The sequence below is a fragment of the Amblyomma maculatum genome, chromosome 1 (assembly GCF_055883805.1).
Source record: "Amblyomma maculatum isolate TAMU_Amacu chromosome 1, ASM5588380v1, whole genome shotgun sequence".
NCBI classification, from domain to species: Eukaryota; Metazoa; Arthropoda; class Arachnida; order Ixodida; family Ixodidae; genus Amblyomma; species Amblyomma maculatum.
The window spans coordinates 14263172-14277467 of NC_139344.1; the positions used below are offsets into that span (position 1 = coordinate 14263172).

At 42.2% G+C, this 14296-nt stretch overlaps 2 protein-coding genes across 3 annotated transcripts in view; one reads left to right on the top strand and one right to left on the bottom strand.

Annotated features, from left to right (window-relative positions):
- Positions 1 to 1861: 1861 nt before the first annotated feature.
- On the bottom strand, positions 1862 to 8771 carry MED10 (mediator complex subunit 10). Its single transcript, XM_084587750.1, has 4 exons — positions 8556 to 8771; positions 8367 to 8450; positions 8182 to 8284; positions 1862 to 6442 (listed from the first exon to the last, which is right to left on the bottom strand). Exons 1-4 carry the CDS (start codon positions 8675 to 8677, stop codon positions 6344 to 6346), a joined length of 408 nt encoding a protein of 135 aa, XP_084443876.1. The 5' UTR covers positions 8678 to 8771; the 3' UTR covers positions 1862 to 6343.
- A 467-nt stretch (positions 8772 to 9238) lies between these two features.
- Positions 9239 to 14296, top strand: part of Nulp1 (Nuclear localized protein 1) — a 53603-nt gene continuing 48545 nt past the window's right edge. For both annotated transcript variants that reach the window (XM_084587751.1, XM_084587752.1), the window contains exon 1: positions 9239 to 9631. In XM_084587751.1, coding sequence (XP_084443877.1) covers positions 9485 to 9631 — 147 coding nt within the window. In that variant the 5' untranslated portion in view covers positions 9239 to 9484. The remainder of the gene's footprint in view (positions 9632 to 14296) is intronic.

Sequence of the window (14296 nt, forward strand, 5' to 3'; positions counted from 1 at the left end):
GCACTTATATAGGGGCCAACTTTGAACTGAGTGAAGCAGCTGTATACAGGATACAGCTACCCGTATACAGCTTCCGTATACCCGGCGGAAAGCCAGGTGGAAAGCCCACCTGGTTGAGGCAGTACACAACATAATGAAAAATAAATCACGCCAACCAAAATAAGGATGAACTGATATTTGGCATATGATAGCCTTGTCTCTGATAATTATTTTTTTTTGAGCCATCAATTTTCAGTGAAATTTAAATGTGTTTTTCATATTTTATTACCTTTTACCTGCTTTCATCACAGTAAGAAGTTGATGTATATCTGCACTTGACATTTGCTAGAACATCGAGAGACGTTACTCAAAACATTTAGATTAAGGGTGTTCAATGCTGCAAAAATCGAGTTGTGAGGGACGCCACTGCCGAGGGCTCTGGACAATTTCGACCAACTTGGGTTCATGCACCGACATCACATGGTACAGGGATGCCTTGCGTTTTGTCTGTCAAGACACCGCTGCCAGGTATTCATGTTTTGTTTCCATCAGTCAATTTGTACAATGCATTTTATTGCAAAGATGTACAATATGAATGTTGTCATAGGAAACTTATCTCCGTGCATTTATGCAATTCTGGCTAGCTTCATCTACAAAATCTAATCTGAAACATGAAAGTGTTCCACTCCAACATTTTAATGAAAGTCACTGGAAATTAAAAAAAAAAGCAACTATTTCCTGCATATAATTCATGCACTTAATAAAGCCTCTGCAACATTAAAACACAAGTATTGGATATAGTTGCAAACTTGCGCAAAGCCAATTGAGTATTCTTAATTGTTTTGTGCTAAGCTGTGGACGTAGATAATTCTGAACATGGTTTCATTATGTTCCATTTTTACTTGGGCAGGAATACTGCAACACTCTCAGGCTCACATTGTTAAAACAAACACGATGCCGCAGGATTTTCTTGTTAAAAGCTACCTCTGAACATGAAACTGCCTGCAGAAAGGCTGCAGAAGACTTTGAGGGGCAGTCTACACACATTAGATGCCACTGTAACAGTTCCGCTAGCTATGGAACAATATTGTAAAGCAGAAATTTCAGCAACTTCTTAAGCACAGATTCTGCTGCAGACAGCAATAGAACAGCGTTTTATGATCCAAAACATTGTTCTCGGCACGGAGTGTCAAACCGTAATGGTAGACTCTTCACAAAATATGCGTGCCCATAGCTTAAGAATGGTTTAGTTAGTAGGGTTTAATAATGCCAAAGCAACTCTGGCTACAAGGTACAGTCATGAGCAATATGAGCTAGAACAAAGTTTGAGCATTCATTTATTGATTACCTGACAAGAACAGATTATGTAGTTTTTTAAAGAGGTTTACTTTGGATGCATAATATCCGTAGGTCACCATCAAATTTAATAGAGAAATACCGAGAATATTCGCAGTTTTTAGCAAAAAGTTTGTTCTTTCTCATATTGCTCATGACTGGAAATTTCGACCGCCTGAGGTTTTTCAACATGCACTGACATCGCACAGTAAATGGCCGCCTTGCTTTTTGCCTTCATCGAAAAGTGACCATCACGGCCGGGATTTAATCCCACATCCTTTGGTTCAGCAGTCGAGCGCCTTAACCACGGAGCCGCACGGCGGTGAACCAGATGGGACTCTAGAAGCGTAAGTGGCTTTGGTTCAGCAGGCAATGAGAATTCTGCAATATCTTTGCATATCAACTCAGTTTTACACTTTGTAACAAACTCTTAGCACATCACATGCTCACTTATGCAGCATACCTAACAATATGACATGCCCGGTAGTTGTTCAGCTGAAAATCTTGGTACATTGTTGAAGAGACCAGTTCATTCCAAGAAGCCGCATTGCAATTGTGTGCATCAATTTTTATTGCTGTATTGGAGCATGTGCATGAAAATGGTACAGACTGTCTCTCGTGCAAGTCAATTCCTGCATTGGGTAACACTTTTTTTTTTTTTCACATGAAGTGCTGACAACTGGTCACATGACTTGGCAAAGCCATATGAAAAGCAGATCAGGCAATTGTTCAGGGGCCCAATGTGGCAAGATGGAACTATAAATAGCCATCTCGAATCAGTTTGCATTTATAAATTTTAAGGGTCTCGTATATAGACCATCGTGGAAACATGTTCAAAAGCAAAATCAGTTTTTAGATATGGGTTCTTGCTTCCCAAAGGCTGATAAATTATATTCACTGAACTAGTGCATAATTTTAGTGAAGTGTCATCTTCCCACTAAAGCTTCCAGTCACATTCATTTTTGCCTGAAGCACTAAAACCATGCCAGAATGCTTGAAAGACTGTGGTAGGATTAATAAGTATAGACCCAAAACAAAACTCTGGAAGTCTGTCTTTATGCACAGTGAAAATCCTTTCATAAACTATTTTGGGCGGCACAAATTGGATGTTGCACTGCAAATGACCATGGTGTACACCTCTATCTTGCACAATCCACCGCTTCACAGATATAATTTACCCTCCTCGTAACTGCGAAAGTAAGCTGTTCACCAGGGTTGTACACAACACAACACAACGAAGTAGAAGCATTCAGCAATACATCAAATTTCTGCCCCATGTCAAGCCACGCCACAATAGTAGAGGGATTTCTGCTATGCAAGAAAGCCGACTATGCATTTTTGCAAAGGGCCTCCGCATTTCAAGCACACAGTAGTAAATAAACTAGGTGCTCACTGCCACATTGGCTAGAATGCAAATCCTTTTTCTTCAATTGGTGCAGACTTATGACATGGCAGATGTAAACGGTACTTCAGGTACTTCTGATGACATCAAAGCTGCCTTTCTGGATAAGGGCAAAAATTTGCTTTTAGAAAATGGCATGAAGCAATGAAATTAAATGCTTCATCATTTGAAAGTGGACCTAATTTGTGCAGAGGCACCATTTTTGCGGGCATGATTGCAGATTCTGTGTCCCAGGCAATTTGATGTCAATTATGCAGCCAATTATGGCCACTGCCAGTACACTATGCTTCTGCAGGTCATTTCACTATGTCCTGCATGCATCATAAGGCTGTGAGGACACCAGACATGCCATAATCCCCTATGAATCTGCTTGGGTTTTGCCCAGTGTTTGCTCAAATCTCGAGATGGAGGCACCAAAACCTTGCATCACACTATTGGCAGCTTGATTAAAATGTGCTGCTGGATTACTTCAGCTGCAACAAACAAACCCAGTGACCCCATTTTAACCAACAAAGACCCATTTTAACCCTTAGCACAACATGCTACCCAAGGTCAGGCGAGTACTTTACACATGACATCAAACGTAAGCATACTGCAACAAGTGCTACTGCCGAGCACACGCACAAGTCTCGACATCACAATCACTTGGTGAATGTGGTAGCAATTTTAGCCAAACAACAAAATCCGACTACACAACTTCTGTTTAAATCATCTTTTGTACAGTTGATGAAAGGCGTTATGAACTCCATGAAGTAAATATGCCACTAATGTACACATGGTCACTAATGACCGTTACACGGACATGACCGAACTTCTTTCAACTCGCTTCAGCCAAGATAGTCTGTCTCGAGAAAGATGCTTGCAGTCTAACATGACAGCCCGTTCAGAAAGGTTCGTTTTTTTTGGGTTTAACGTCCCAAAGCCACTGAGGCTACGAGAGACACCGTAGTGGAGGGCTCCTAAAATTTCGACCACCTGGGGTTCTTTAACGTGCACTGACATCGCACAGCACATGGGCGCCTAGCTCTTCACCTTCACCGAAAAGCAGTTGCCGAGGCCGGGATTCGATCCTGCATCCTTGGGCACAATAGTTGAGCGCCCTAACCACTGCGCCACCCCGGCGGGGGAGTTAAGAAAGGAAGTTGAAAGAGGTTACTAGTGTAAAGAGTTCAGTAAACTCCCGAGCAGGAGATCCTAGTAATCTTGAGTTCCGATTTTTATAAATAAACGCTGGCATTAATATCACTTTTCATCATCAGCCTGATTATACCCACTGCAGGGCGAAGGCCTCTCCCATATTTCTCCACTTAACCCGGTTCTGTGCTAGTAGCTGCATCCACTTGACCCCCGCGAACTTCTTAATCTCATCCACCCACCTAACTTTCTGCCGCCCCCTGCTACGCTTTCCTTCCCTTGGAATCCAGTTTGTTACCCTCAGTGACCATCGGTTATCCTCTCTTCGCACTACATGTCCTGCCCATGTCCATTTCTTCTGCTTAATTTCAACTAGAAAGTCGGTAACGAGTTATTTCTCTGACCCACTCTGCACGCTTTCTATCTCTTAATGTTACCCCTACCATTTTTCGTTCTATAGCCCTCTGGGTTGTCCTCAACTTAAGTAGAACTCTCTTGGTTAGCCTCCATGTTTCAGCCCCATAGGTGAGTATAGGCAAGATGCAACTGTTGTATACTTTCCTCTTGAGCGATACCGGTAAGCTGCTAGTCGTAATCTGAGAGTGCTTGCCAAATGCGCTCCATCCCAATCTTATTCTTCTTGTTATTTCCTTTTCACGGTCCGGATCTGCGGTTACTACCTGTCCTAAGTAGACATATTCGCCTACTACTTCCAGTATTTCGCTACCTAACGTAAACTGCTGTTCCTTCCCGAGGCTGTTGAACATTACCTTAGTCTTCTGCATATTGATTTTCAAGCCTACCTTTCTACTTTTCCTGTCTAGGTCATCAATCATTATTTGCAGTTCATCCCCCCGAGTTGCTTAGCAAGGCAATGTCATCAGCAAATCGCAGATTACTGAGGTATTCTCCATCTACCCTTATCCCTAACTGCTCCCATTCCAAGTCTCTGAATACTTCCTCTAAATAAGCTGTGAATAGTACTGGGGAGATTGTGTCTCCTTGCCTAACACCTTTCTTTATGGGAATTTTGTTACTTTCTTTATGCAGAACTATGGTTGCTGTGCAGCCACTATATATATCTTCCAGCACTTTCACGTACGGCTCGTCTACCCCGATTTCGCAATGCCTGCGTCACCGCCGAGGTTTCAACCGAGTCAAATGCTTTTTCGTTATCAATGAATGCTATGTATAAGGGCTGGTCATATTCCGAGCATTTTTCTATCACCTGATTGATGGTATCACTTTCACTAGTAGTAATATTTGATTTTGTAGCATTATTTAAGCCATAAAAAAAAATGTTTCTGCTGCTGTCTCTTAAATCAGGAGCATACTGTGGAAAGCAGAGGACAAAACCAATGTGCGAGTAAAGTTGAGCATGTAGACATTTTAGAATGAAAAAAAAAACTTTAGTGTCAAAATAATGGCACCTTAAAGAAAAGCAGATAGGGAAACTGAGATGCTCTTAGTTGTTTTATGCACATCTGCGAAGTGAACAGCGCATAATGGGAGATTCTTTAAAAAGCTCGTTGTTAGCTGTGTGACATGGCGATAACTCCATTGAGCAGGAACTCCCCGATGATCCTTTATGGAAAGGAAGTTCGAGGAGCTGTGAATTGGCCATTGTCCATTTTCACCCATTCTTTTTGTACACACTGCTGTAATCAGGGAACTGTAGATTCTGGAAGGTCTTTTATTTATTAATTTTTTGTTAATCACTGACTAAATACCCGATTTTTAAACGTCGGAGATGCATACTACACTGCAGCGAGCGGATCTCCATTAGGCGTTAATGGTGCCTTACACTTGGCACAGAGGGTAAGAACTTTTAACCAGCTGTGCACGCAGGCTTTAACACTCTAAGTGCCAAAGAAGAGCACAACTTGTTCACTACATGACTGATCAAATAAACTTCCTTTCTTCTAGTGCTTTTAAAATGCAGATGAACCAAATTGCAAGTCATCACTTAAGGCCAATGACAAACCTACCATGTTTACATGCCTTTGTAACAGAAAATGAGGACCTTAAAGCAGTCCTTGACTAAAATTCAGCTGCCTCCATTACAGAGGTTTCAACTGCAAACATTGCAAGTCACCACCACAAAAATTTCATTTTCACAACCATGAAACATTTTCTACCAAAGAAATTACTGAAAATGTGGACAGGCAAATAGTAATGCCACCATAGCAGCTTCCAGGAGCAGTGGCCCAGCATACTGAACAGTACAGCCACAGCTATTGCTAACTGGTGATACCAGTTGGGACTCTGATGAGTTATTCCATCAATGACACCAAGACACTCAAGAGACCAAGGAAGCTGGGCTCACGGCCAAGAATTCAGTGTTCAAGAGCACTGCATGGTGCTGCAATTACACTTGTCGGCCCCAACCAGGGCTGCAGACCATGTGGCTATGCACTATAGCCATTAGCCATCATTCTTATGATCTGTTTACTCAAGACACTACTTGTACAATCCAGAATACAGATGATGCCTTTATGTGGCTGGTCGTTCATCACCCCTTATGGCCCTATACTTGGCCATTTCTGTTGGGAATACCTTGCTCAGCTCCAAAAGCAGCAGAGCCTTGAACCTCTGCAAAACAAAAACATCAGTGAGCATGTCATCAATCATAGTTCAGTAAGAAGGAATAAAAGTAGCTGAAACTGCAAGACATGGTTGAATTCCAAAATTTGGACACACTGTCAACGTGTATGAAGGCGGAAGCTCACTCGCACAGCAATGCCCAATTCCCACGCTTCCTTCTGTAGTGCATGCACCATGCAACCAGTAGCGCGGTGCCCTGTGTACTTTTTCTGCTTCGCTTACAGTGCCCTCTTCACTCCTCCTCCTTTAAAAATGACCGCTGCAGTAGGTCACATGTAGTGAGGTGATTAGAGCACGCCATTGGAGGTACATATATCTGTTCAAATCCCAAATGCTAACGTGACTAGCCGATGCATGCCAATTAGAATGCATGCGAACGATTGCATCACAACTTTTATACGAAAGGGAAAAATGGCACCACATGGAAATCCTTTAGTGTTGCCTTACGAGCAAATGGTGTGCCAGAGGTGACAATAGGGAAGGGCCATGCCATTGGAGTATCTTTTGTGCATGTTGTTGCCCTAATTGCCGCTTCGGTGGTTCAATTCAAGACGCGAGCAAGGGACAACAAGATATTCAGTTTTTAGCTTGTTATATCTTTGTTATAGCAGCTCTTGTTCGTTACAGATGGTCTTCATTAGTTCTCATTATGACATACTTGACTTTTACACATTTTATGCCTAATTACCACAACTTATTTATTTATACATGTACCTACAGCGCCCGTTGAGGGCATTTTTGTAGGGGGGATACAGTATGAAAGCATACATCGTCATGCAGATGACAATTACTTAAAAAAAACAATAAAAATGACCAAAATACAACGCATTCCATTACTGAGCAAACTGATAACAAAAGAATCATGAAAGCAAGAAAGACGTAACAAACGGCATATTGTAATAATAAACAATCGTATACAAAAACAATTTTTTTGAAAACGCACAGCAGCACAGCACATAAAAAAAGGGGAAAAAAGGTTAATTCAATAACAGGTGCAACAATTCTTCACAGATGACATCACATCGCATTCTGTCACATGACTTATGGTACCACCACTTCCGGCGACTTGGTCTGCACAGCAGGAGAAGTAAGTCTTTTGCATTAATATCGATGTAAATATACATGTAACCACAAGGACCAATATTCCTGATAACCTCTCACACAGTTGCACATTTTAACCACTTATAGCACAAAGAAGACGAGGTATGTAAATCCTGACACAGCTACATCACACAGTCACATAAACTGCTGTACTGTCAAGGTATATATGGCCCATACTTTTATTAATCCAGCAGATAGAATTTTATATAAACTTGTGTGATCGCGCATCAATTTAAAGCGGTTGGCATTATCCAGACACACTGGAATAACAAACACTAACATTTTAGAAGCAGTAGTAGGTATCAAAAGGTTACAAAGAAAACGAATCAAACTGACACTCAACCTTATCATGGAGAGCGGAGCCCACACAGCGGGATTTGAACACATTAAAGGCCCGCCACAGCTGTACTAAGAAAGCACTTTATAACTGAAAATGTGTGCACCTTCATTTCATGTAGCTCGTCAGGTTTTTAGGGATAGAATTACACCGGCAGCGTTTTGTTCACCCGCAACATCACCGGTCTCGTGATATGGTGCCTTTCCCAAAATCTACAATTTCTACCGACATTGCAGAGGTGCACCGTTACGTCGACACAGCCGTATTGCCTTAACGATACTTTACTTACGCGATATGACTCTATCTTGCCTTTGACTTGCTCATTTTTCGTCAGCGCTTTTTCCATGCAGTCCTTTGTGAATAGCTGAGGATTTCTCCCTTGGTCAATATAGCTGCCGGGAAAAAAAAAAAAAAAAACGGAACATGTTAGTAAAGCTCATTCCAAGTATGAAATCCGAATGCATGTTTTCTTACTCAAACACTTCCAATGGTACTTGAATGTCTTGAACCTGAGGCTTGCATCTATCCACTTCTTGCATCAAGGTTACGATGTGATTTCTGAAATAAGCAATCAAAAGTAGTCGGACACAGTCATTAATGCTTGCTATCAAGGCAGATGTTAAGGCGTCGGTAAGGCGTCGGGCATATTTTGCCGCCGCTTACATTTTTTGGTTCAGTGTGGTTTGTCCTTGTGGCTGAAAGTCACTGACGATTATTCCCAATTGCCGAACATTTTCGATGAACATTTCTAAATTTGTTTCAAGAGCTTCAAGCGGAGACGACATCGTGCACACACAACACGCTACCAACGTAGAGAAACCGAATTGGAGTGACGATTCTGACGAACGAGCGTTCCTCAGTGGATAGGATTGGATTGTAGTTGCCTTGATTTGACTTCGAATGTTACTTCTATTACTTATTTCAGCCGCCCTTTCGGAAAGGTTTTGGTGCTTTTTGGGCACGTTTTAGGTTATGATAACACACAAAAAGGACGCACTACAAATGAATTTAAAGAAATTAATTCTTTTTTGACGTTGCTCAAAGGCGTGTAGCAAATTTTTTAGCATTACACGATTACACATCATCCTCCCAGGATCATACTAAGAAAATCAGTGCGCATTTCTAGAATACGGTCAAATTAATGAGATGAGAGTTTTGAGATCTGGGTTGTTAGCAGAAGAAGATAAGCACGGACGCTAACGTGCGCTAGCGCTGGCCACTAATTACATCTGACACATGCAAGTATAGTGCTCTAGAAGATAATGCAAGCACTCTAGTGCTCTAGTTCTGGAAGGCCGTAATAAAGTATCATCATTATGAAATAACGCATTTTTTTTTCTCCCTCTTTCTTAGCACCTGTTTCTCCAGTTACATCAGGTGGGACTGTCACACATGGCGGTTCGTGACCATCCGGTGTTGCGTTCGATATTTTGGGCTTAATTTCTTTTTGTTGTAACCTAGTCCATGTGTTCAGTCAGTTTAGTTGGCCGCTATCTCTAGTTGCCGGACTGCGTTGAAAGCAGTTTTTGGAAGCGAACCACTCGAGCTTAGCGTTGTAGTTTCTTGCCATTAGTCCAACATTTTTTACTTAAATGTCGAATCGAGTGCTCAAGAAGCTCCAAGGAGTCAATGATATTGGCAAACTCGAGGCTCAATCGGAAACAGAAGATGAGGCACCGAATGTGGCTGCCAGTGATGCTCGGAAAAACAGGCAAGCGGCTGCAAACCGTTTCGAACTGGTAAGCTCCCTGGTTTCTGATCTGTTGTTAGGCTCGCGATCGATGTGCTTGCTTACCGTACTTTTTCATTGCGCTGCTTAAAGTTGTGTTATGCTGGTAGCTGAGATGCAGTTTTAGCTTTTGTTGATGACGGCTGCAGGATGGGTGTCTGTGAGCGACAGCTGAGCAGCAGTTGTAATGCGTGTCCCCCAACCGTTGCGTTGGCAGCAAAAAATGTCATGATGCTGTTTTTGCATGCACCGGTATGCTATGCATGGTTCGTGTCAGACCAACTGCATCTAGCGACAGAGTTGGTAAGGGCTTAGCTATCGTTGATGGCGTCACAGCGCGCCGCTGTATCACTGAGCGCTACCTGAGTCGCTGGTAATAATATCCGTGCCTCGGTGTACTGGTCTGAGCCGGCGTCTTCCTTTAAAAAAAAGGTGGGGCAGGGAGGGAAGAGACGTTTACAGTGCTACGTTGTAGTAATTCTTCCTAGAACTGCATACATTGTGCAGAGTTCCGGAGGTTCACGATGGCGAAAACAGTTGGTTTCAGTAGCTGGCGACCTGGTTCTTGACTTAGTGCATACCGTGGTGGTGCATACTACCTATGCTCACAAGAGTGCGCAGGTTTCGTGCGAGACGTGATACTCGGCGGGGCACTGGATGCTGGAATAACTTATTACACTGGATGCTGGGATAATTTATTTCGCATTCGGGGTCGGTTCATACAGAAGCCAGTGTGGCATCTAAACATTGCGGCAAGTTTACTTAATGCTTTCCATACAGATCATGCAGTGCGCTTACCTCGCTTTTACTTGATGCACTTGTAGGTGATGCTGCTCAAGCACCCCTCGTTATGCCAACATGTATTGAGATTAAGTGCAGCACATTATAGGTTGATTGCCCACTTGATTACTGGTGTTCTGTGATGTTTATGCTATTTCTATGACACATGTGCTTGACATCTTGCCATCAATACACAGTTTCTTTAGGGCTCATTGTATGCAGTCACAATTTTTCTGAGGTAACTAATGAGCACGAACAGTAGACGATCCACGGAGAAGAGAAAAGGACAGGCGCTTATCAGTTACGTTAGGAAATCATGAACAAACTAGGCCCAACCGAAATTTTATTTATGCAGTCACGAATCACGTTTTTGTCATGCTTTAAGTGGCTCTCTATAGAGCTGTTCTGTGAGCACATAATGCTTGTTGTGGTATCCCTTTTTTACATAGCCACAACAGGGCTTGAAGTCACGGGGGCAAGCACGGGGGGTCTCAGGGAGGTTTCCACCGCCCTGCATCAATATGCAAGCAACCATTTTTATTCTTCATGTCACTAGTGATTGGACCATTTTTTCTTTATCATTTTGAAAATTTAACAGTGTGTTTTAGTAGGAATCATTACCATGTTTTCTAAAACCTGAGACAGAAAAAAGTAAAAAGTCAGTCGTAATTACACGGAAGCTAGAACTGATGTAACTTTTGCACATTTGCCAACTCACCGATTTCACGGTTCGCACCATTTAACGGCATTGAGTGTATTTTTATATGCCCGCTCAGTATTATTAAACAGTTGAGAGGCTGTATATGTCACCTATCAAACAGGCTAACCTTGTTATAATAATTTTCATCATCATAATCATTTATTTACCCTTAAAGGCCCTTGGTTTAGGGAATTTCATAATAGTTAACTCATGTTCACTTGCAGAGCAAATATTATTGTTTATATTTTTCTCACTTGGTTGACTTTGTTTAATGTGGTGTTAAAACTCGCGCTTTTTGCTGTAAACAGCTGCTTTTCTTATGAAATGTATTTAAAGCATACTTTTATTTGTAAAAGCTTTATTTTCATTTATTTATTTCCGCAAAGCCTTCGTCGCACCAGGATGCTGGGACTATGTGGAAGCGCTGCCTTTGTCGTCAATGTCAGGAAAACTATAAAATAGTGGTTTCACTAAAAATATTACATATGTTACAAGTACCAACTCTTGTTTCACTGTAAGCTGTTTTACGTCACATACCATCGAGCATACTGGCGGAGCATGGAGATCACTTTTTTGAGGTGTGTTTCAGGTGTTTCTCAGCCACTTCCTCTCTCTCTTAATTTCTCTTTCCACCCGGTCTTGAAGCAAAGTTTATGTCACAGGTAGGAAGGAGAACTGTAAACATGTTAGCAAATTAAAAAATATATTACGCATGAAAGTATGGAGGTCAGTTAATGCATTCTTCCATTCTGCACTGTGTGTATCTTTTTTTTTAATGCATTGGCATTATTTTTGTGAGCTTGAGTGACCAGCCAGCCTCAGTTTCTATATTAAAAGCAGTGAGTGTGTTTTCTACTGATAATGAATTCGTCTCCAACTTATTTGTTTCCTGACTCACTGCAGTGGCCTGGGGGCCATGGTGTTCTGCTGAGCCCAAGGTTGCAGGATAAATGTCTCAACGGCAATATTTTGGTGAAGGCAAAGTGCCTCCAGAGCTCCAGATCCCTTCACTATGACATCACTCGTAGCCAATGGGCAGCTTTTCGAATGTTAAATGCAATGTAACACAACTTAACATAGCATTGCTTGATCCCTGCATAATTATCTAATTTTCTGCTTGACATTTATATATGTATGATGATATTTTAATTCAAAGGGGGAATATTGTGAGGAGCTGCTTAGCCAGTTGAAGTGTTTTTATAAATAAGCGAGCACTAGAACAGAAACGTTATGTGCTCCCAGAAATTTTAATAGGTGTGCATTCATTAGCATTCTAAACTTTAAGCAGTACAAATGGGGCTGCCAGAGCATATTTGGAATGCAATGCATATTATGCCATTTAACATTCGAAGCAACTCATAGGCTAATGCGAAAAACCGTAGTGGAGGGCTCTGGATTAATTTAGACTGCCTGGAGTTGCCAACATATGCTGGCATCATACAGTGCACGGACGTAGTTGCTTGTTGGGCGAGTTAATTGATCTTTTTTTTTTTAATACAGCGCTAGAACATGAACATACAGAGAGACAAATGCACATTGCTTTGAACTGACAACTGAATTTTTATTCATGAAGTATTTCTTTTTGTACACAGCAGCTGATGAAAAAGTCGGCAAACAGTCCCTTCACATGTCCTAATACCCTTTCCCTTCAGAAAAAGCCTTTTCCTTCGCTTGAAGTGTTAGAAAAGTGCTGCTTGTGCATTTTTCTTTGCAATCTGGTATGTTTATTGCCTCAATAATCTTTCTTGCTATTTGGTCTTAGTTTCGGCCTATTACTTTCGTCCACCCCGCTGGGGTGTGCACAGTGGTTACGGCGCTCGACTACTGTGCCCAAGGATGCGGCATCGAATCCCGGCCTTGGCGGCCGCTTTTCGGTGGAGGCGAAAAGCAAGGTGTCCGTGTGCTGTGCGATGTCAGCGCACGTTAAAGAACCCCAGGTGCTCTAAATTCCCGGAGTCCTCTACTACAGTGCTTTCATAGCCTGGGCCACTTTGGGCCATTAAACCCCACAAACCAACCAATGATTACTTCCATCCTTTGGAAGAACGGTTGATACTTGCAATCCTGACAGTGGTTGACAGGATTCCTGTCTCTTTTCCACTATTAATGTTTCTTGTGCTCGCGGATCCTATCATTTAAACAGCGTCCCATTTGACCAACATATGTCTGTCCGCATGTCAGCTGAATCTATACGCAACTGCTTTTTTTGCATGCGACTGCAGGGGCTTTGTGTTTCTTTTTACATCCTTTGGCATTCCTTTCGGGTACATTATTTTACAGAAATTTGAAATTCGTTTTTAAAGTGCTTAGAGTTTTACAAAAAAAGGTATAAAGAACCTGCAATAGGCCTTATTTTGCACAATGAACTACCTACAAGTTATATAAGCACAAACGGTTAGTACAACTCCATGATTTTAGAAATGATAGGTTGGTTTGTGGGGTTTAACGTCCCAAAGCAACTCGGGCTATGTGAGACCCCGTAGTGGAGGGCTCCTGAAATTTTGACCACCTGGGGTTCTTTAACGTGCACTGTTTAGAAATGATAGTTTTGCTAAGCTGGCACACTTATTTACTCATTATGACAGCTACAACTTTCTTTTTCTATTTGTGCTAAGGCGATGAAACTTGGACTGTATATTCTAATGAGAGGAAGATACGCCATCTGTGAAGATTTTATCGAAATTCATGCAACGGTTCAAAAGTTGACCCTTTAGCTCCACATCCTCCTTTAAGGCTGGTGACATCACAGAAACCGCCAAAGAATCAGTGCCTAGCTGTGTCACCCGCCAACTACCACCTGCCAGAGACATGCTCGTGAGGAGGACAGTGATGTATACTGCCCAAGTTGCCAAGAACAACATTGGTAGCAAGCCCTGCTTTAACAGAGTCGTACGCGCATGCCTGCATGGTAGGGGCAGTGTATCTAATTTAGGATACAAGGGTTCTGGACGGCTGGATTCTGATCTCACTCTCCCGTCTCAGTGGTGAAGCCCGAGATGGCAGTGCCTGTCGATTCGACCATGACATGTGGTCTCATGATGACTCAAGGAATGGTCAGCTGGTTAGATCTTGTGAAGTAGTGCTTTCGCACTAAAATGGCAGTAGGGAAGCTTACCTGTAACCTACAAGCAAGAATGCCTTTCACCTACATTGGTAACGCACTTCTTGACAATGACATGCTGCCCATCAGTTCCC